The sequence below is a fragment of the Natrix helvetica genome, assembly GCF_964273705.1.
Source record: "Natrix helvetica genome assembly, chromosome: 4".
Taxonomy (NCBI): Eukaryota; Metazoa; Chordata; class Lepidosauria; order Squamata; family Natricidae; genus Natrix; species Natrix helvetica.
In genome coordinates this window covers 69,330,427-69,353,730 of record NC_138550.1, presented here as the reverse complement: position 1 = coordinate 69,353,730, position 23,304 = coordinate 69,330,427, and the positions used below count along the sequence as shown (strand labels likewise).

General features: G+C 43.5%; 1 protein-coding gene across 12 annotated transcripts in view; it reads left to right on the top strand.

Annotated features, from left to right (window-relative positions):
- Positions 1-23,304, top strand: part of PCDH1 (protocadherin 1) — a 251,980-nt gene that overhangs the window by 143,390 nt on the left and 85,286 nt on the right. For 11 of the 12 annotated variants that reach the window (XM_081950421.1, XM_081950423.1, XM_081950419.1 and 8 more), the window contains exon 4: positions 11,779-11,901. In XM_081950421.1, coding sequence (XP_081806547.1) covers positions 11,779-11,901 — 123 coding nt within the window. Of the gene's footprint in view, positions 1-11,778; positions 11,902-13,021; positions 13,052-23,304 lie in introns of those variants that run through there. The other variant, XM_081950416.1, reaches the window with a different exon arrangement.

Sequence of the window (23,304 nt, the reverse complement as noted above, 5' to 3'; positions counted from 1 at the left end):
GGACCCTGCTCTGTTCCACCAGTTGTCCCGCAGGTTCGGCACCCCGACAGTCGATCTCTTTGCATCCAGGGACAATGCACAACTCCAGCGGTTCTTCTCCCGCTTACACTCACCAGGGGCAGAGGGGACGGATGCTCTTTGGTGCAACTGGCCCCGGGGCCTGCTATATGCCTTTCCCCCTCTCCCCCTCCTTCCGCAGGTTCTCAACAAGATCATCGCGGAAGGGGCGGAGGTGATCCTCGTGTCCCCTCATTGGCCCCAGAGATCGTGGTTCGCCAACCTCATCAGTCTGTCAGTGTCCCCTCCGTGGCGGATTCCCCCGGATCAGGTCTCCCTCAGCCCACCGTGAGGTGGGCTGAGGGAGACCTCATTGTCCATCCAGAGCCCCAGTTGCTCCAACCGCCATCTGGCACTTGAGGGGGACCTGCTAAGGGGTGAAGGGTTGTCGGAGGAGGTGGTGCGCCCCATTCAAGTCCTTCTACAACAAGGATTTATGACTCTTCCTGGGCTACCTTTGCCAAATGGTGCGAGGACTTAGACTTTGGCCCGGTCACAGCCCCTGTGTCCCGTGTCTTGGATTTCCTACAAGGAGGCCTCGACAAAGGTCTTACTCCTAACATGCTCTGCTGACAGGTGGCGGCCCTCTCCACCATCTTGGCTGGTGATCCTTCCCTCCCCCTCAGCAGGATCCCCAGGGTGCGCAGTTTCCTCAAGGGTGCCTCTAACCTACACCCTCCCACAGTTCACTGCTACCCCACCTGGCAGCTGTCAGTGGTTCTTCAGGCACTCACCTCTCCACCTTTTGAGCCCCTTCGTACAGCGTCTCTATGCCACCTTACCCTCAAGACAGCCTTCCTCATTGCCATAACGTCCGCCTGTCGTATCTCAGAACTGGCGGCCCTGTCCATCCGCCTGGACCTATGTGTCATACACTCCGACAGGGTGGTTTTGAGACTGGACCCAGCCTTTATCCCAAAGGTCAATACTTGGTTCCACAGGGCGCAGGACATAATTCTGCCGAACTTTTGCCCACGCCCTTCGCATCCTAGAAAGCGCACCTGGCACAAGCTGGACGTTAGGAGAGCTCTGAAAGTTTACACCGCCCGCACCTCGGAGTTCTGTAGGTCAGAGGCCCTCTTCATTTCATTTCAGCCAGGCTCTTTGGGCAAGAAGTTCTCGTCTCCCACGGTGGGCAGGTGGCTACGGGCTTGCATCGCTTCTGCCTATGAGAGCCAGTCCAGGTTGGTGCCTCGAGGCATTGCTGCACACTCTACATGGAGCGCGGCCACTTCTGCAGCCTGGGCCACCCAGGCCTCGATAGTCAATATCTGCAGGGCGGCCACGTGGTCTTCCCCGTCACCCTTCATCAGGAATTACAAACTGGACGTGTTTGTCTCGGCTGAGGCGTCTTTCGGCAGGAGGGTGCTCCAGGCAGTTGTGTCTCCGACCAAATCCCAAGACTCTTCTTCTGCCCACCCAGATGGACAATAATTTGGGTATGTCTCATTGCTTGGACTCTCCAAGTGGTGCACAGGAAAAAGACCATTGGCTTACCTGCAGGGTCCTTTTCTGTGCACCGCAGGAGAGTCCAACCCGCCCTGGTTGATCTGTCCAGGGATTCATGGTCTTCGTGTCAATAGGAACTGTCTATCTTGGATGCTTCCGCTCCATCCTCATGGCTCCAGACCATCTCAAAATTCTGGGGAGTGGCCACACTAGGAGGTGTGGTCAAGGAAAAAAAGTTCCTCAGTCCCAGGGCAACCAGACTGAACTAACCCATTGCTTGGACTCTCCTGCGGTGCACAGAAAAAGACCCTTCAGGTAAGCCAATGGTCTTTCTCCTGGATATCTGGAAGATAATTAATAAAAGTCTATCTAAACCAACAATAACTTTCTTTAATAACTAGCTGAATACCTGTGCTCCGCTACGAAATTATATGATCGGGCTTGATAAATCGATACTTACACCTTGAAAATTAATGAGTAGTTATGATCAGCCTCTCCTCTCCCCTTCTCTCCCTCAGCCTTGCCCCACAGAATCCTCCCCTCTCCTATCCCCTTCTCTCCCTCAGGCCTGCCCCACAGAAGCCTCTCCTATCCTATCCCTCTTCTCTCTCTCAGGCTTGCCCCACAGAATCCTCTCTTATCCCCTTCTCTCCCTCAGCCTTGCCCCACAGAAACCTCTTCTATCTTATCTCCTTCTCTTCCTCAGGCTCCTCTCCAAACTCCCAGCCAACAGGCCGGATGAGTCACGCACTGGCCACACCCAAGTGGCAGTTTGAATAGAAATCTTTTCAGGTGGGGTGGGGGGAGTAGAACTCCTTAGCATCAGATTGTGTTAATAATAATACAACAAATACTAATGATCTGATGGTCATTTCAAAAAAACCTTTCTAAGTGAGCACCTAGAAGCCAAGAGGAACATACAGTACATCCAACATTTCAAGTTTGTAGTCTTTACGGTTCTGGAGGTTTCGTGAACTGGCGTGAGTGATTTTCACATGTATGTATGTATGTACAGTATATCTGTATGTACGTATGTTAACAGAGATTGGTTAAGAATGTCAGAACAACCTATTTTATTTTATTCATTTATCTTATTTTAATTGGATAGCTCTTTCAGTAGATTGTGAAAATTACATGCACATAATGTATCTTGATTTCAACAAAAGATTTAGCAGTATGTCCTATGATTAGCAAACTTGTTAGATGTAGTCCAGATGGCATGATAATTAAGTAAATAGCTGGTTTTTAAAATCACACTCAAGGAATGTTCTTGAAAGGACTTTGTTTAACCTGGAATGAGATATTGTTAGTAAGTTTAGTTCTGACAGGGTCAAAGTTTTTATTCATGACTTGTATGAAGAAGTGACAAAATGCTTAACAAACTTGTCAGAGTTAATTTCCTCAAAAACAGAAATCAAATTTATAAGTTTAACATTGAAAATACTTGGAATGGTAAGTGCACTTATAAAAAGATCTTGGAATAATAATGAACTGTATAGCAAAAATAAATAAGAATATTTACAATATGTTGCTGCCAAAAAGGCAAATGCAATTTTAGACTGCATCAATGGAAGCAGGAGCAGTTTCAAATTGTGGGATATCTATGCTTTCTTTGACAATGTGACTAGATTAGTAAACTAAGGAAATACTGTGGCTATAGTGTACTTAGAATTTAATAAGACATTTAATAAAATAGATGGTAGCACTTTTTTTGATAGAGTGGAACAACATGGATGGTCGGTACCAAGACCAGATAATCCAGTTAGCCGAACAACTATAGCCATCTCCTGCTCCTTAATGGGTCTGCATCATTGTGGGAAGTATGTAGTGGCATACCTCAGGATTCTGTCTTGAGCCCAGTACTCTTGAGTATTTAGAACATAGAAAAATAGGGTTGGGCGGGATTTTGTAGGTCTTTTAGTTCAACTCTCTGCTCAAGCAGGAGATCCTGTACTATTCTGGACAAATAACTGTTCAATCTCTTCTTAAAACTCTCAAGTGATAAAGCACTTACAACTTTCAGAGGTAAATCATTCCACTGTTTTAACTATTCTCACTGTCAGAAAATTTCTCCTTAGTCCTAGGTTGGATCTTTCTTTAATGATATTCCATCTGTTACTTTTCGTCCTGCCCTAAGAAGAATAGATCAACCCCCTCTTCTCTCTCTTTTTTTTAAAAAATAATTTTTATTGAACAGTTTTTTTTCCAGTTTTATAACACCATTGTCATCTCTGCAACATTTCCACATTGGTATACCTCCATTATGCCATTTCCCCCTTTATATCCATCCATACATGTGTACATATACTTCTTTTATACATATTAATCTACTAGTGTACTAATTTATATACAACACATCTTATATCCATACATGTGTACATATACTTCTTTTATACATATTAATCTACTAATGTACTAATTTATATATAATACATCATACATTTTATATCATGTCTGTTTATATGGCTTTGTAAGTATTTTCTAACTCTTAATCTTTTTTCCCTTGATGCTTTCCTAATCTTTACATCTTTCCTCTAACCATTTATACCATAAATTCCATACCAAGTAGTATTCAAATTCTCCTTTATCTTTTATTTCTTTTGTAAGTCTGTCCATCACAGCGTACTCTAACACTTTTCTTATCACATTTTCCTCTGATGGTATATTTTTATTCTTCCAATTTAATGCATAAATAATTATAGCTGCAATTATGACATGTAATATTATATATTGAATTTTTTTCTCATAATTCCCTGTAATTATCCCTAACAAAAATAGTTCTGGATTTAATTCTATTGGTTGTTTAATTATCTCCTCAATCCATTTTTTTTATTCTTATCCAATATTTTTTTGCTACTGTGCATGTCCACCATATATGATAGTATGTTCCTTGAGCCTGACTGCATTTCCAGCAATCCAGTGAACTATTTGAAAACATTTTCGCTAGTCTCGTTGGTGGCAAAAGCCATCTGTAGAACATTTTGTATAAGTTTTCTTTGTAAGCTTTCTTTGTCAATTTGTATTTTTTTCCCCAGAGCTTTTCCCATTTCTCTAATTCTAATTTCTCATATCTTACTATTTTGTTTATGTCTAATACATTTGGATAGATTAATGCTTCCATAATTGATAACCAAATTGGTACTTTGTTGTAGTGATTTATTTTAATTTTTTGCCATGTTTGTAATAGAGCATTTCTAATTTGGTGTCTTTGGAAGTAACTGTATTTTGTTTTTCCCATCCCTTATGAAAGCATGCCAGCCTTATTGTAAATCCTTCTATTGTTAAAATTATTTTATTCTTTAGGTTTATCCAATCTCTTATCCATGCTCTCTTCTCTGTGACAGTTCCTCAAGCACTGTAAAACTGCTATCATATAATCCCTAATTTTTCTAATGAAGTCGTTGTTAGATTAGCCATACCTTGTTCCCTGTATCTTGACAGCTTTGTTGGCCGATCCTAGATCAAAAGATATACAGTTAATCTTTGACTTATTGTCACATTTGGCACTGGAATTTTGGTCACTAAGTGATGCGGTCTTTAAACAAGGCATCACATGACTGGACCTGATTCTATGATGATTTTTATCATGGTCATTAAGTGAATTACATGGTCATTAAGCAAGTCTGGCTTCCCCAATTGACCTTGCTTGTCAGAAGCTGGCTGGGAAGATCACAAATTGCAATCGTTCGCAGGACAGTGCAACTTTCATACTTTAAATGCAAGATGGTTGCCAAGCACTTGAATTTTCATCAAATAACAGCAGGGATGTTGCAACGGTCATAACTTTAAGAACAGGTCATGTCACTTTTTCCAAAGCCATCATAACTTTGAACCAGTATTAAATGAATGGTTATAAATTGAGGACTACCTGTAATTGGGTATCATCAGCCATATTGATGATACCAATCTCCAAACAAGCAAATAAATGCCATGTGCAGGGAATTGGACAAAAAGATTTCCAAGTTCCCTTCCAATGATATTATTCTATGTTCTATGAATGATTTCACCTAGCAGTTTAATGTAGAAGTTGAAAAGATGGAGGCAGAAAGTAGAAACCTGTATAGTAGTATCATACACAGGAGAGGCCTACAGAATGGTCTCTTCCCCAACCAACACTGACTGGAACTGGTCTCAGGAAAAAAAAATAGAACTACCATAAAACAGTGCCCCCAATCTCCAACCCATAGATCCAGTTAATCAATGGTAACAAAAGCAGCTGAGAGAGAACAAGGATGTCCACTTCCATCCTGGCTTTGCCACAGGTCATCCACAAGCATAAACAAGGATGTTTCAATACTAAATCCTGACCTAAAACCAGAAAAATCACATACAGAGATAGTAGTGCTTTGTTTAGCAGTAGTACTTCAAGAATGATATAGGAACTTGGTAAACCACAGATTCATCATGAGTCAGCAATGTGTGACAGCTGCAAAACAGCCATTGCAGTTTTGGGCTGCAGCAACAAAGCTATACTATCAAGCTCAGAAGAACAGTTAAAAGTATGTTTAGCATAAAGAAGATATATATGAGAGGAGAAATGGTAACTATGTTCCAATAATTGTGTCCCAATACTAAGGTGACCAGACGTCCTGCTTTTGGCGGGACAGTCCCAATTTTTAATAATTTGTCCCGCGTCCCGCGGCATTTTTAAAAAGTCCCAATTTTTGGTAAGGTGTGCGGCCCCGCACGTGGCAAAACACCATGCAGCAGTTTCCAACTGCCGCACAGTGATTTCTACTGTCACAGGCTCCGGAAGCAGGGAAGGTCCTTTGCAGGCGGCTAGAACTGGCCGCCTACAAAGGACCTCCCCGGACTTGTTTTGATGAGTGCAAGGCGACTGACGGTAGTTTGCGCCGGACGCGCCCGCTCAAACTATTGTCAGTTCAGCAAAGCAAGCCTGCGGAGGTCCTTTGTGGGCAGCCAATCCTAGCCGCTTGCGCCTGGCCCTACGGCTGAAGTGAACCCCCAAAGCCCTCGCCGCTACTAGAATAACTGCTGCTGCTGCCTCCTCCTCCTCCTCCTCCAACAGCACCACCACATTTGCTGCCCAGCGCTGTGGCTGAGGTGAAGATGCCAAAGCTCCAGCTGGCGCCCCTGCCCGTGGCAGCAGCGCCTCCCCCACCGCTCAGAGCACCTGAGCTGGATCCCACGTTACCCCTGCGCCCTCTTCCTCCGCCGTGCTTTTGAGGAGCCATGAGGCGTTTTTCCTTGCTCCCGCCCCCTCTGCCGCCTTCAGGAGCTTTGGCAGCTTCACCTCAGCCAGAGCGCCGGGCAGCAAATGTGGTGGTGCTGTTGGAGGAGGAGGAGGCGGCAGCACTTATTCTGGTGGCAACGGGGGCTCATCGGCATCTTCAGCGGCAGCCCTGCCCCCGGTGAAAAAACCCAAAGATGGAGCAGATCCACGCAGATGATGTCGCCGCAACATGACTGGAGGAGGAATTCTGGGAGTTGAAGTCCACAAGTCTTAAAGCTGTCAGGTTTGTAGACCCCTGGTTTTTTTTCCCCTAAATGGTTAGGGGTGCAAGGATATAGACCAAATTTTTAATCAAGAGCCCCCCCCATTTCCCGGTCAATGGTGTCCCGCTTTACCAATGTTAAAATCTGGTCATCTTATCCAATACATAATGAGTTTGAAGCAGGGCTAGGACTACGAATCTATTCTCCATATCACCCATAGGCCAGGTAAGAATAGTTTGGTTTCTGAAGTTGAGGGTGCTCCATTACTGATGGTTTTCAAGGAAAATTGGGTAATCATTTGTCAAGGTTAGTATGAGATGTCTCAAATCAAAAATAAAATACAAAGCCCAGTCCATGACTCTATTTTCCAGAATTTAACTGGATAACTGAGAATCTTGATCAACAGATAAGATGAGAACTTGCCTACTAGGCAGGAGATAGGACAGGTGACTTCCAACCCTCTTTTTCAATGAATCTAGTCAAACGCCACTTTTGATTATTGTATCAGACATTACACTAAGAAGGATTCAGATAAAGTGGAACAGGTTCAGGAAAAGGCAGTGGGGATAAAGACCAATTCAGCAATGGAATCAATTGCACAAAGAGATGCTGGGCTTTCTCACTTAATAGGATTAAGTGTGTTGCAGCAGGTTGAGGCTTGCGCCACAATGCTCAATAAAAACGGGACGTGAGACCACGAAGGTGCAAGAGAAACAGGTTTATTGATGCATCGAGTTCAGCGTGTTCACACACCAAAATCTGTACTGCCTGGGCTCCACCCAGGACGCTACTTTTATGCCGTGTTCCACACTGAGCATTCTCAAGGCATTTCCATACACGAGACAAACATGACATTTCGAAAAGGAGAAGTTCATTTTGGAATGTTACAAACAGAGAAGTACATAGGAAAAATACAAAATGAGAAGTTCCTATCATGTTTTAAGCTATCGGCAATTTCACCTCTGTTCTATCTTAAACTCACACTTGGCTTCCAGTGCCCCTCCTTTACAGCGTCTTACCACACTGTTCCAGTAAAATTTGTAACAATTTTGAGGAAGAAAGAGATCAGAGTTTAATCAAAGTGCTTATTAAGGACATATTACTGATTTAAAATATAGAGTCTGGGGGCTCCTATACCCAGGTGATATGGTGAGATTTTAGCCGTTCTCTCCCGGCTGCCTCAAGTGGGGGATTGTTCTTAATTTTATTCCTTTATTAAACAAGGAGTTGAATTTGCTGACCTAAATGGTCTGTTCCAAATCTGGTTCAAATATCAGTCATTCAGCAACTGTTATGATAGTCATGAACAAGTGGTACTTAAAACTGGTCCCTAAAGTTCCAGTGATCATACCAACCTTACAGTCACATGGTCACCATTTGCAACCATCCCTGCTGACTTTTCATAAGCAAAGTCAATGGGGAAGGTTACAAGTTATCTGGGTAAGTCTCTCCCATTTATCAGCAGCCACTTTGCATATAAAGTCTCTTGTGTACCACATGGCAAGATTGCCGTCATCATTAAGCAATGTAGTCATCCAATGTTGTGCTTTATAGCTTAGCAATGGAAATTCCAGTCCCAATTACTGTTGTTAAGTGAGAACTATCTGTAGTTGACTATTTCCTGCTGTCAACTTGTAAAGCGTTTCTATGCTTATTACCAAGTTGACATTGAAAGAAAGGAGGGAGAATTCCATGCATACCTTCAACCAGGGTCGGATCTCAGATTTCTACAGCAGGCGTGTGGGGCGCAAAAGTTTACAACCTGCTGCAGCACTTCGTTGGTGGATGTGATTTATGACACAGGCTGAGGGAAGGTGAGACCCGGGTAAAGGTAAGCCACCATTAAACGGAAATCAGATCTGACTCCTCGGCAGGTATCACCAAAATGTTGCTCCTAATAAATGACTGGATTTCTTTTGAATTTTGTCTCGAGGCTCGTAAATTAATTAGGGCATCTTTTGGAGACCTGACAACAGCTTCCTGAGCAACTAGAATGTACTGTTCTGATGGTGCCTGAAGGAGTCCTTCTATGTTGTTGTTGTTCTCAGTCTCCTCTTTAGTTTATTTTAAAATTTAGGTTGTCTAACTCCATCTCTGTAAATCCAAATTCTCTTTTCAGATTCTGCTTGGTGAAAGTTCTTTCCCCTTCTATATGTAGCTTTTTTGACTGGAAGATGTTAATATATTTTTTGTGGAGCCATAATGGCTTAATCTGCTTATAACCCTAACCCTTAATTATAATTGCTTCTTAATAGTAAGTGTATTTTAGTATCTTCTTTTTTAAGGAACCCCGGCATCTTGGGCTCCTTTTCTCATTATGTTGTACTGGTATGGAATTTTGCATACCAGTACAAGCCATTTCCTTGACTTTTCTCTTGTTATTTGTTGCGCAGTTTAGCTCATTCTCAGCCTTAGCCTTCCCTACTTTCTCCTTGCAGATTGGGGCTATTTACTGATATTCTGCTCTAGTTACAAGGGTCTCTTTCTGTTTTTTTATACTTCTCCTTTTTGTCCTCCAGCTTCTCAGACAGTTCTTTGTGTAACCACTCTGGTCCTGTCAGAGTCTCTTGTTTTTCTTTCTCTGGGGTAATATTTTTGTTTGGACTTTGTATCTCATTTTCAGAGTTTTCCAAGCTGAACTGAACTGTTTTGTTTCTAGGATTTTCATCCATGGAACCCTTTTATTATTTTATTTTGTTGAATCGGCACTAGTCTGACTTCCTCAGTTACTCATACCTACATTATGGTGATAGTATGATATACTCTTTCCTAAAATTCCTATCACTTTCATTTCCTCAATGAATTGCCTGGACCTCTTTCAGTCACAATTCAGGCCCGGTTGAAGGACAGAAAGTACTGGTCACACTTGTGAATTAAATCTGCTGAAAGCGGGATAGAGTAGTGCAACCATCCTTGCTCTCCTTGACTACTCAATAGTCTTTGATACCATCGACCACTGTATCATTTTGGGTTGGCTACAGGGTCTGGGTCTGGGCAGCACAGGGTTGTACTGGTTTGGTGTTGAGAGATCCAGCCCACTGCCCCTATTCTGTATCATGTCTTAGGGCTCAGTACTCTTTTTACTCATTTTTAACAACTACATGAAGATGCTGGGTGAGATCATCTGTTATCATGGGTTGAGGTATCATCAATATGCAGATAATGCTCAACTGTATCTCCACCCCTGGTTACCCAAGGGTTGCTGTCACTGTCCTCTCATAGTGCCTGGAAGCTGGATAGGGGACAACAGGTTCTGGCTGAACCCTGGCTTTGGGGGCAATGAGCTTCAAGTTCCAGGATTTTGACATCCTTAGCTCTGGGATTGGGTGGCACTGCTCCACAACTTGTCAGTTCTCTTGGACTCACAATTCCTGCTTGAAGAGCAGCTGGCAGTTGCAGCTAGGAGAGCCTTTTCACATTTTGAGTTGTGTGCCAGTTACAACCTTTCCTGGATAAGGAGTCCATACACTCAATCATTCAAAACGTAGTCATCTCATACTTGGACTTATTGAAATGCATTCTGCATAGAGCTACCCTTGAAGAACATTGGGAAGCTTCAACTGGTGCAGAGTGTTGTGGCACAGGCAGTCTTTGAGGCTTCTAGAGTGGCTCATGTTACACTACTGTTCCAAGAGCTGCACTGGTTGCTGATGTCAGTGTTCCAAGTAATGCACCCATAGAAAGCAGAACCCCAAGGCAGGTAGATTCCTCAAAGAGCAATTTATTGGATACTCATATTGGCACAACTGGTGAAAACTGACTCTGAAAGTTCCCACGATTTTCACCAGAATAAAAAGGAAAAGTTTCCCCTTTCCCCCAAGTCTATACCTATAAAGCCTTGCAGGCCATATATCCAGATTACTTGAGGAAACATCTCACCCCTATGGAACAGACCTCTTCTACCCATGCCAGCAGAAGAGGGCTCCTGCGGATCCTATCAATCAAGGAATTCCAACTGGCAGGGTGCAGGAGGAAAGCCTTCTCTGCTGTGGCCATGGCCCTTTGGAACATTTTGCCCCTGAGTAAGCTTTGGGTCCCATTCTCATGACTTTCCATGAGAGCCTGAAGATCTGGCTCTGCAGGTGGCTTAGGGCCCCAATGGGGGAATATCACACTGGAGATGATAGACTGACTAATAGCAGTTCCCACTTCACCCTCAAAATGAAATTCATGAAGATTTCTTTCCAGGGTGCTAAGGGGTTAGCAACCTGCTACAATAGTTCCTGTGGCTTGCCCACTATCCTTTTTCAGCTGCACAGCCAGAGCATTTACCTATGTAACCTTCCTTTTTCATGCTTGGCCATTAAAACCTATGTCGAACCAGTTGAAGGTTTCAACAAATTCAAAATGCCCTGTGATCTTTAGCTCCTCTGCAAAATTAAAAGACTAGCCAGCAGACATGTAAAGTTTGCTGCCCACCCAATGCAAGTCCATCACACATGCACACATTTTCTTTGTTTTTAAAGAACCATTTGTCTAGGATTAGACAAACAGGTCTATTTTTATTCCTAGAGACATGTTCCCAGCCAAGATGGGCTGTACTTTGTGCTGTGCTCTGGTGATAACTGAGTAGGTCCATTTCTACTCCCTTATGCGAGATGTGGCAGCCAGGGTAATCTAATTTGGGTTAGTGAAATTTGTATTTGGAAAATGTCACAAAGAACTGTGCTGCCAATAGCTTTTGCAGGACAATCTACCAGCTTGACTTGTTTGTCCATTGTTTTGGTATACATTAAAATGTCATCCAAGTAGACCAAGACCCCTTGAATAAATGTTCATGTAGGACTTTATTAATTAGTTGCATGAACATGGCAGGTGTCCCCTGAAGACCAAAAGGAAGAACCCAGAACTGAAAACAACCTAATGGAAGTTGAATGCAATTTTCCACTCATCTCCAGCTTTAATCAGCACCTGATAATATGCTTCTCTCAAGTCCAGGTTGGTAAAGATTGTATCCTTGTCTACGTGGGCCAGCATGTCTTTCATCAGGGGCAACAGCTACATAGTCACCATACAAATGCCATTCAGGGTGCTGTAATCTACACATAGTCTCAGGGAGCCATTTTTCTTTTTCCAGGATGATATGGGTGCCACCATGCATGATTTTGCTAGCTGTATGAACCTTCTAGCTATGTTTTTATCTCTCTGAGCACATCCAACTCCCTTGGCATCATCTAACACTGTTTAGGTTTGGGAAATTTAGCCATGGGCAGAATTTCAATGTCACAAATGGTGAGGGGGGGAGCTGGTCAGATTCGCTCACTGAACACCTTTAGGTGTCAGTATTTCTTTGGGATGAGGGATCCCTCCCTTTCTGTTGCTGGGCATGATAGGGTGCCAGCTCCTTGCCGCTCATTATTGGGGATGAAATTGCAAGGTTCTATTTCTACCAGGGGTTTCCTACCTTTGTGTGTGTGGGAGAGAATGTTAGGGTCTTCCTTGCCCGGTCTGCCATCGGATTCCACTTCTCTAGCCATGCAAAGCCCAACATCATAGGCCTGTCCATATTAGGTGCCACAATAAAATTTATGGTTTCCACATGGGCTCCAAATTTCATTTTTACAGGTTCAGTTATAAAACTAGCAGAACACTACCTCTCCTGCTAATGAGCCATCGAAATGAGCAAAAGCCATTGGCATCTTTAGTTTATGGAGATGTATTCCAAGTCTCTCCACCAGATTGGGACTAACAAAACATCAGGTGCACACAGAGTCTAGCAGGGCAACTAATCTTCCCTTCTGCCTTGAGGAAGCCACTTCTAGTTCCAACCTCATTGTCACGGCACCACTTATCAATGGGTCATCATCACTGCCATCACTTTCCCAGGCCGGATCCTGGCTCTTCCCTGGAATCTCCTTTCCTTCACTGGATGGCAGGGAGATCTCCACAATTTCGCCCCCTTTTCAGATAGCAGCTTTGGACTTAGTAGTAGACTTCCCTTGCTTTGTGGAGCATTTGGCACTGATCATGGGCTTGTGCATTCACCCAATGACCCTCTCTGCCACACCGGAAACACTGGATGCTACCTGAGGTTGGGCTCATTTTTGCCTGTTTTTAGGGGCTACTTCTCTGATGCTTTAACTGGCTGGGGTTTCCTTTCTGGCATTTCGTGGATGATGTCAAGATGGATCTGCACCTCACTGTCCAGGACCATTCTTGAAGATTCTAGGCAGCCCCCGGGACAGGCAAGTGACTAGGACTTCCCTGTTCAGGCACTGATGAAAATATTCCAGTAGTATTTCTTGGGGCCAGTCCAGGAGCTTACTAGTTAGCCCTCAGAATTCCTGGATATAGGCCCTGATCCATTGTTTGCCTTACCTGATGGTTCCAACTCTCCTCTTCACTTTCCAATCTGCCAAAGGGTCCTCAAACCTTCATCTCAGGGGGGTCATAAAGTAGTCAAAATTGTGTAGCTCTTCTGTATTAGCAGCATTGAGCTCCACCACCCAATCAGCTGCCTCACCTTCTAGAGTTACATTGATGCAACTCACTCTTGCTTCACCACCTGGGAAATGTGGTCTGTAGCACACCATGAAATTCCACACTTGGGTGAGGAAATATCGTAATTGCTTTGCTTCTCCATTGAACTTCAAGCTTAGCTCCAGCATCTGATAGTTGTCATGTCCCACCAGGCCCCTGTGGCACTGGAGTAGGAGGTGCAGCTGCTAGCACTGGTATCTGTTCAGGTTGCTTCAGAAGGACACAAGCTAAAAATTCTCCAAACTTTTCCTTGAGGAGTTTGAGCACTTGGTCGATAGTTGCATCATGCATCTCCTTGGTTTGCCCTGAGTCGTTCCATGCCTCTGGGGAGTATAATTTGTCTCCAGATCCTTAGGTGAGGGTCACCCCCACCAGTGGTTCCTCCAATTTCTGATTTCTTTCCCTTCAGGAAAGCATGACTCTTGAAACAATTAATTACCAAAAGAAACTTTTACTGAGAGAAAGTGATTGCAGAGAAGTCAGGCAGAATCTGAAGTTCCTGTGTTAAGCTATTTTTCCCAATTCAAACCTCACTCCCCTTCACCAGTACACCAGTAGCCAATACAATGCCGCATAGGTGTTTTGGGAACTCCAAGGTGTTAGCTTGATAGCAGTTCATCCCCAGGACAGAGTGACCTTGGTGTCAGTCTGAAACTGACTGGGAGGAAACCCACCTGTCTTCAAGATAGCCCCCTCCCTAAACCCCATGCAATTAAAACATGCAGGGAATGCAACCTCGATAGCCTCCTCCCCCACTTCTCCATCAGAATGGTAGTCAATTCCTTGCCATTGTGGATTCCCTCTGTCTCTTATAGGACCAGGGCTGTGGTGTCAGCCTCCACAAGGTTGGCTTTGGGCATGCACTGGATTCAATCATGGTTTCCTGGGTCCTCTTTTGGGTTGGTCAGAACTCCAGTTCCTCTCCCATATCAGGTCTTTCGCAACTGCTTTCTAGTCCTGCCGCGACTACCTCTCCTCTTTCCATCTCCTTTTGGACCCTGCTGGAGATGGACATGGTTGCACAAGGTCTATGGTAGGTTGATCCTCTTGGTGGATTTAAGAATGCAGTCCTGGCCTCCATCGCATATGGCCCTCAGGGGACATTGAGCACCATTTTAAAGAGGCACAAAAAGCGGCGGTGGCCTTTTTTTTGTTATAAAAAAAGTTTTTTATTTTAGACAAACATAAAACATACAGACATAGACACACACAAAATGAAAATTCTTCTCCAATTATTTACAGTGTGTCGATTGGTTACAAAACCTTTGTGCTTTTTCACAATAGTCTTCACTTGCAATTTACATAAAGACTCATATCATCATTCTAATATATATGTATACAATTGTTACAGTTATTAAACATTCATTTGACTATAACTATTATTACATCCTTTTTATGTAAAGTATTCTGAATTTAAGATAAATTTATATTATGGCATTTCCATCATCCTGAAATCATCCAATAGTATTACATCTTTATATTCTATTCTATATAGAATTATTTATCTTTTATAACAAAACTTTTAAACATCCTCTCCATAGTCCTCACTTACAATTTATATAAAATTTCATATTATCAATCTAGTGTATGTATGTATGTAAGCCCACAGCTTGAAGATGGCAGGTGGGATATATATATATATATGTATGCATTATTATCATTATTAATCATTTATTTAGCTATAACTATTATTACTTTATTTTATACATAATACTCTAAATTTAACTAAGTTTAACTTAATTTTTATTCTAACGTTTCATTTCTTCATCCTGTATCCTTCCAGTAGTAGGGCAGTCCTATATCTCTTGCCATTTGTGGTATTTGTATTCTAAATATTTTCTTGATAAGTCTTATGTGGACTTCTCTTGGCACCTTGTTGTTCCTTGCATATCTTGTAAAAACTTGAAACCTCCATCTGTTCCTTCCATCTGCTTGCCTTTAGTTATCACCGGTACTTCTTCCAAAATTTCTCTCATTGTTTCTGCCAAATTTTCTCCCCTTTCTTCTTCCATGTTTTGAGGTTGAGATAGGGTTCCAGTTCGTTAATCTCTCCTTTCAACATTCTACTCCTGTCGTTTTCAACCACGCTCGGTTTGCTGTCAATATCAATTTTCTTATCACTTTGTTCATATTTTTCTTCAATTTTTTGAACTCTATTCTCAAATTTCAACATCGTTTTATAAATATTCTCAGCTCTTCCCTCTATTTTTTCTATTTCTGTTTTATGTTCTCCATCCTCTTTTCAATGTTTTTTGTACTTTTTGAATTTCTAACATAATCATTTGCAATGTTAATTCTTCTTCATGTTGCGCCATTCTTCCAAGTTATAAACACTGCCACTAAAACATCCAAAGCTTTTTGTTAAGTTTCAAACAAGTTCACTATAATCTTTCAATTCAAGGTTTTTTTCTTCACTCCAGTCCAGCTATTGGTAGTACTCCAGAAGAGCACCTGCATAAACAATCTGTATTCTTCCCACTATCCCTTTCAATAAACAAAATCAAGAGCTTTGAAGTATTAGATATAAAAAAGGACAATGTTTCCAACCCTCCAGCCTCTAGATGGCAGTGTTGTTTCTTTTTCCTCTGCCTCTACCCCTCTCTTTAAATTCCGGACTTAAGAAAAAAAAGTGCTTAAAAGCAAACAATCCAGCTGAGCGTTGTAAAAAGAAAAGAAAGAAAATCATAATCCACAAATAAGAAAAAGAGGAAAAATAGAAGAAGAGGGGAAAAAAGAAACTAGTTCAATTTAAAAAGTAAGGGGCATTTGTAAAAGTTCTATCCATAAAAAAAAAGCAAAATTAAAAAAAGATAACACACTAAGTTTAATACAGGCTTAATTCGCCGCTTACTCTCTTCTGTCTTCAATTTTAATTTTCCTCTAAGTCTTTTGGGGTGTTCTCGTCTCTAATAGTTAAATTTATCTCACCATTTCGACACACACTCTCCTGCTTTTCTTTCATTCAGGGGCTGTCCCAACCTTCTGCAGCTTCAATGGCTGCTTCTCTTTCGCTGGCTTCTCCTGGATCAATCAGGGACTTTGCGATGTCCCTGAGATCAGCAGGACGTGCCCTTCTCTATCACCGACTCTTAGGGATGGTTTAGGTCCAAAAGGACCGTCCAGCAGCAGAGATATCGACAGCAATCCTGGAGCTCCAAGATTGCATGTCGTGTTGTAGCGACATCAGCCCCACCCCTCCAGCGGCGGTGGCCATTTTGTTTTCACATTGGAGGCGCAAAAAGCAGGGTGGTCATTTTGTTTTTGCATTGGACATTCTTTCTCAGCAAGTGGAGCCAGGTGAGCCTTGCCACCACAGTGAATCAGCCTCAGCCATTAGCCAGTCCATCGCCTCTCACCCCATCTAATCGGGCTATCAATTTGGAAGCTGTTCGAGGGCGCCTGCCACGTGGTACTTGCACAATGGCAACTGCTATTCCAGGGGACCTAGCCTTGGCGTCTGAAAACCCTCAAACTACTCCCCCACAGGACAGCGAGATAGCAGGAACCCCAGGATCGAGGCCTGCAAGCAAATGGGTAGCTCCAGAACCTAGATCCAGAGGGTGGTCTTCAAAGGCCTCCAAGGCCACTCAATGGAAAGCGGGAGCCAAAGGGCCCTGGACAGAGAGTTTGACAAGGCCCAGAGGGAGGCAGCCAGGAGGGCTTCGGACCATCGATCCATGGAACGAGTAAGCCCCCATCTGTTTGCAGAGTTGCCTATCACCTGTGATAGCCCTCAGCAGGCTGAAATGTCTCCATACAGTGAAGGGGAGTTACGATCTCCTTCTTTAGCTCAACACCCTGAAGAAAGGTGTCATCCCTCCAAGTAGGGATCAATCTGCCAGCTATAGGAGTCCCATTCCGGAGGCCTTCTTTATTTCTTCAGCTGCAGGATCTCGGGTCTCTCAGCTAACAGAAGCCAATCCTCCCAATATGGCAGCTATCATTACTGAAGCGATTAGGCAGGGGATTGTGGCTGGCCTGCAACATAGAGAGAGAGAGGGACCTGAGATACCCAGGGTTTCCTGCCTCTTCAGGACCCCCCCTCCCACCTCTTTACTTTACTTTATTTAGATTTATAAACCGCTCCATCTCCCCGAAGGGACTCGCCCAGTCTGGCTTCCCTGTTTGGGGAGGAGGAGGCCCTCAGAGATTCCGCCCCGAGTCCCTTTGTGGAGAGGGTGCGGCCTATAAATTGAATTAATAAAATAAATAAATAAATAAAGATTCTGACCTGTCTGAGGATGAAGGCCTGGCCCCTGACTAGCCTGCCTTTGTGGGCCTCTTCAGGCCTTCCATATTTAGATCCCTTCTGTTTAAGGCCAAGAAGGTAGCCAACATGGGATCCAGTCAACCCAGGCAGGAGGCAGCTTCTGGGGCAGGGGATCCCACAGATCTCTTGTTTTCTCAGCCGGCAGTGGAAATGGAGATAGTCCCTTCCCCCAGGTTGTCCAGACACATGGTCCAGAGACAGTGGTCTTCCCCCAGGTCGGGTCCTTTTCCCAACAATCAGGACAAATGCCTCTACAATATTCGGCCGGACTTAGCCAAGGCCCTGCAGTTCCATCTGTAGATGGTCCTATCGCAGCCTTGTCCTCTTCCACAGTCATGATCAGTACCCCTGAGGAAGCCCTCTGGCTGGGGACAAAAGATCTGAATGGACCCTAGTCAAAAGTCATCAGGCCGCCACCTGGGCGGTCCAAGCCTCCACAGTGACGTCTTTCTTCAACAGTGCTGCTCTGCTCTGGTTGAAACAGTTACAGGGTAGGATTCCCCCAGGTGACACTAGATCCCATCAGGTCATCAATAAATTCAAGGTGGCAATGGAATACTCTGAACGCAGCTCGGTTTGCATCCAATCCATTGCCTCTTAGGCTAAATAGTGACAAGCGGATGCCAGATCCAAGTGGAGACTGGCATCTGCCCCTTTTTTAAGGAATCAGCTGTTCGGGGCTCCCCTAGAGCCTCTCCTGATTGAATCCAGGGATAAGCGGAAGATTTTGCCATCCCTTTACTGGCGGTCTGAGACTCATGCTTCTCCTTACTATAGACGCTCGCCCTTTCGAGGGTCGGATGGGGGATTCAACCTCCTCCGTACCCAATGACAACTTCCCCCCAGGCAGGGTCAGCAGCAGGATAGAGCAGGCAGAAGCAACCAGCGCTTCCCACCCAAAAGGTCCTACAGGGGTGGGGGAGGTCGCCCCTTCCAGCGTCAGAGGTGACTGCCTGGAGAACTTTCCCATCGGGGCCCAATTAACATTCTTTGCCAACCGATGGGTGGAGATAACCATGGACACCTGGGTCAGGGAGAGGGTGAAATTTGGCCTCTCCCTGGAATTTCTCACACACCCCCCCCCCCCGAGGTTTTTCATCCGATACCCCGTATCTTGGGACCGGCAAAAGAGACTCTTCATGGAACAGGCGATCCAGCATATCCTCGAGATCCAAGCGATCCAGCCAGTTCCACAGGAGCAACTAGGTCAGGGATTTTACTCCCTCCTGTTCATAGTACCAAAGGCCTCGAGGGGCTGGTGAGCAATTCTAGACCTCAAACAATTGAACCGCCATATTGTCTACCGGTGATTCAAGATGCACTCCTTGCAAATCATTTTGAAGGGCATCTGGAGTGGCAATTTCCTCACATCGGTGGATCTCACAGAGGCATACCTGCATGTTCCCATACTTCACACCCACAGGCAGTTCTTCCATTTCTGCTATGCAGGGAAACATTTTCAATACAAGGCCCTACCCTTTGGCCTCTCATACCCAGGGTATTCACCAAGTTGCTAGCACCAGGCCAATGATGATCCAGTGCTACCTGGACAACATCCTGCTCCAATCCAGGTCAGTGACCCAGGCAGAAAGGGACCTCAATATCTCCCTTCAGTCCCTTGTTTTTCTAATTCTTTCTTCTGTTTTAGTTCTCCCTGTGCTGTTAATATATCTTTTTATCTAATAACCTTTTTCATACTACTAATATTTGGGTGTGTCAAAGCTTCCATCGTTGAAATCCACATTGGTATTTCCATATAGTGCTTTTCTTTCACTTTTTCCCATACTGCATATAAACCAATTCTTACATAGTGTCTCTGAAAATAACCATGTATTCTATTTTTCCCATACAACAAAAATGCATGCCAACCCAGTTGCATATCGTGTTTCTACAAGGATAATAACCTTGCATTGCTTAATAACAGCCATTCTTTTATCCACATTAAAGCTGCTGCTTGGTAGTATAATTCCCAATTCGGTACACCAAATCCACCTCTAATCTTTGAATCATGTAACATTATTACATTAATTCTTGCTTTCTTTCCTTGCCAAATATATTTTCCTATTATTTTGTTTAGTTTTTCAAAGTATTTTTTCTCATTTTTATCGGTATTGTTTGAAATAAAAATAATATTCTTGGTAATATATTCATCTTAATTACCGCTATCCTTCCCATTAATGATAACTACGTTTTTCCATTTCAATTTGAATTTTAGATAGTTATGCCTTGGCGGAGGCCGCTTTTGGCAGGCAGGTATTACAACAGGTTCACACTGCTCAGGGGACTTCAGCCCGGACTACAACCCTCCTGTAAGGACAGTCCAGGCTTTGGTATGTCCCATTCCTGAATGCTACCTCCACCAACTATGGAGAACAAGTATTGGTCTTACCTGAGACGCCTGTTCTCATGACGGTGAAGATAGCATTCAGCCCCACCCTGTTCAGTGTCCGGTCCTCGTTCGGAGAGGAGAGGAGATTTCTCATCATCACACATCAGTCTACAGTGCCGCCTTCATCAAAAAGCTAGGAGGAGGTACCAGAGGAGGTGCAACATCACAGATTGGATACTAGATGGAGTTAACCCATTCCTGGATGCTATCTCCATCGCCCTGAGAACTGGTGTCTCAGGTAAGACCAACGCCCAATCTAGGAATAGAGGCACAGAGAAGTCAAGACAAATTGAGAGGTTGAAGTACACAGTATATTGCATGGAATCTAAGAGTCCAGGCACAAGAAGTCAGGGGTTTCCATGAGGATCCAGAACACACATCTACAGCAGTAATGTGAACAGTTGTCTCCAACAACCCACAAGTTCTCAGTGCCAAGCTAAATAGGTGTTGCGGAGTGTGTCTTATTAGGAGGAGCGAGGCTGCATCCTTGTGGGCCGCCTTGCCAACCTCCACTACACTTCTCTCCACTCAGCCTTGTGTGTCCTGGGATCTGGCGGGTGAGGTAATTCCTCCCTGTCACCACTGACCAGCTGCAGCTGCATATTCTCTCTGCTCCATGCAGTCATTCTCACTTCCCAGCTGCAGCTGCATTTCTCCTTCTACCTGTGCAGCTTTTCAATTTAAAGCAGGTTTCAATTTAAAGTTTGCAGCATTAAGACTTGTGGACTTCAATTCCCAAAATTCCACAGCCAGGCATGCTCAGTTCCAATTTAAAGTGACAGCATTTGTTTTTCTCCTTTGCTGAATCTCCTAGCTGAAAAGTGAGTTTCCTTCTTTCTTTCTTTCTTTCTTTTTCTTTTATTTCTTTTTCCCTTCCTCCCTCCCTCTCTCTCTCACTTTTACTTTCTAAAATCTCTTTCCCCTTGCCTGAACCGGCAGGGAAAAAAATCTTTTTAAAAAAAGAAGCTTCTGACGAAGCTTCTGATGGGAGAACAGGTTCGGGAGCGTGGCCACGCCACCATTACTACCGGTCCTATCCGGTACACCTGATTTTCGCTACCTTTTCTGGCGTACCGTACTGTAGGAGGAGGAATCCACCTCTGGTGACATCATACCTCAGCACAGAGTATATGGTGAAACATGGAATGCCGTTACCTTCCTGCATGCTTATATGCAGTATATATTCATCTACTTGCATTTACATATTTTCAAACTGCTAGCTGACAGTAGCCGGGCCAAGTGACAGGAGCCATTCCATTGGCTAAGTCATTTATGAATATACCGTATTTTTCGGAGTATAAGATGCATCGGACTATAAGATGCAACTAAATTTTCGAGGAGGAAAACAAGGAAAAAAGTATTCTGAACCAAATGGTGTAGTAATATATTATTTAATAAAATACCAGTATAGCAAAATAATTTTTACAACCATGTATACTTTTTACAATCATGTATACTTTTTACAACTTTTCAACGCTGGCATTTGAAGTGCGCAAGTCTTAAAGCTGTCAAGTTACAAGACCCTTGCACCCTAACCCTTTACAAAAAAAAACCACCCAGAGGTGTTCAAACTTTACAACTTTAAGACTTGTGGACTTCAACTCCCAGAATTCCTGCTCCAGTCATGTTGGCTCAGGAATGCTAGCATTTGAAGTGTGCAAGTCTTAAAGCTGTCAAGTTATAAGACCCTTGCACCCTTAAACCTTTCCCCCCCAAAAAAATCCCACTGCAGACGCATCTTCTCTTTTATCCTGGCCCGCATCTTCTCTTTTCTCCTGGCCCGATATGCCACCTGAAACATGAGTATCATGGAGGAAAGCACTTTCAGGCGATGGATCTGCTCCCCAATTCCAAAAACAGTGCGTACAAAAGGCACTGCCACCTGAAAGCTTTTTCCTCCACGATCCTCGTATTTCAGGTGGTGGATTGTAGAAAAGACAAGGCGTGTCTGTGGTGGGAGGAGGCTCGGCGGGTGTCAAAGAAGGGGCGAACGCCTGGCGGCTCCTGAGGGCACCTTCAAAAAGCTTTCAATGCAATTCCCTGGGTCGCTTCGGGAATCCATGTGGAAGTTACGATCCCCGCCGCCTGGAACCACCCGAAAATGCGACGCGCGGAGCAGTTTTGTAGGGCTACATTCTGAGTATAAGATGCGCCCAGTATAAGTATAAGATTTCACCCTCTTTTGGGGGTAAAAAGGTGCGTCTTATACTTATGCAGTAACATTTCACCAAGGACACAACTCTGAGGAACTCACTAGATACGTTTCCCAGGGTTCTTTCATTTATTTTTATTGCTTTTTAGTTAATTAAAAATGAGAAAAAGAGAACAAGTTATATACATTATCAAAGAGAAGAGAAAAAACACATAGAAGGTGATTTAAAAATTATCACAGTAAACATATATATAAAACAAAAGTTATTCAAATAATTATATAAGTAAATACAAATAAGTAACCAATTTCATTGTATTTAAGTACACTGACAATAAAGATTATACATACTGTATGTTTCTAAAACATAAGACTCATTTTTAATCATATTCTGTGTAAATTAGTATATTTCATTATACTTGTCTACACAAAATCTAAAGCTATAGACAATCCACTCATAAATGACAAGTGCTATTAGTTCTTCAATCTGTTGCATAATTGGAGCAATATACCATATTTTTCAGAGTATAAGACTTTTTCCTCAAAAAAGAGGCTGAAAATCTGGTTGCTTATACATCGAATACAACATTTTTTTGCCTCCTGAAGCCCTGCCCCCTTCACCAGAATGGCCATGCATACTTTATGAAGGCTTTCAGAGAGCTCCTGGGGGCTGGGGAGGGCAGAAATGAGCAAAAAACGGACCCCCAGCCCCCAGGAGCACTCTATAAGCCTCCATAAGGCTATGCATGCAATTTGTTTGACAAAAAACAGGCCTGTTTTCGTGAAAAACGGGCCATTTTTGGGAGATTTGCAGAGTGCAAAAGCTTTTTTTTTTCCTTTTGGAAAGTTCTTTAACTGATGAGAATTACATTGATCAACTGCTGTGCCATTACATTTTGACAAAAAACGAGCCCGTTTTTGTGAAAAACGGGCCTTTTTTGCTTGTTTTTTGGCCCCCCACCCCTAGGAGCACTCTGCAAGTCCCCCCAAGTCCCCCCCCCTTTTTTTTTTTTACGAAAAACGGGCCATTTTGGGAGGTTTGCAGAGTGCAAA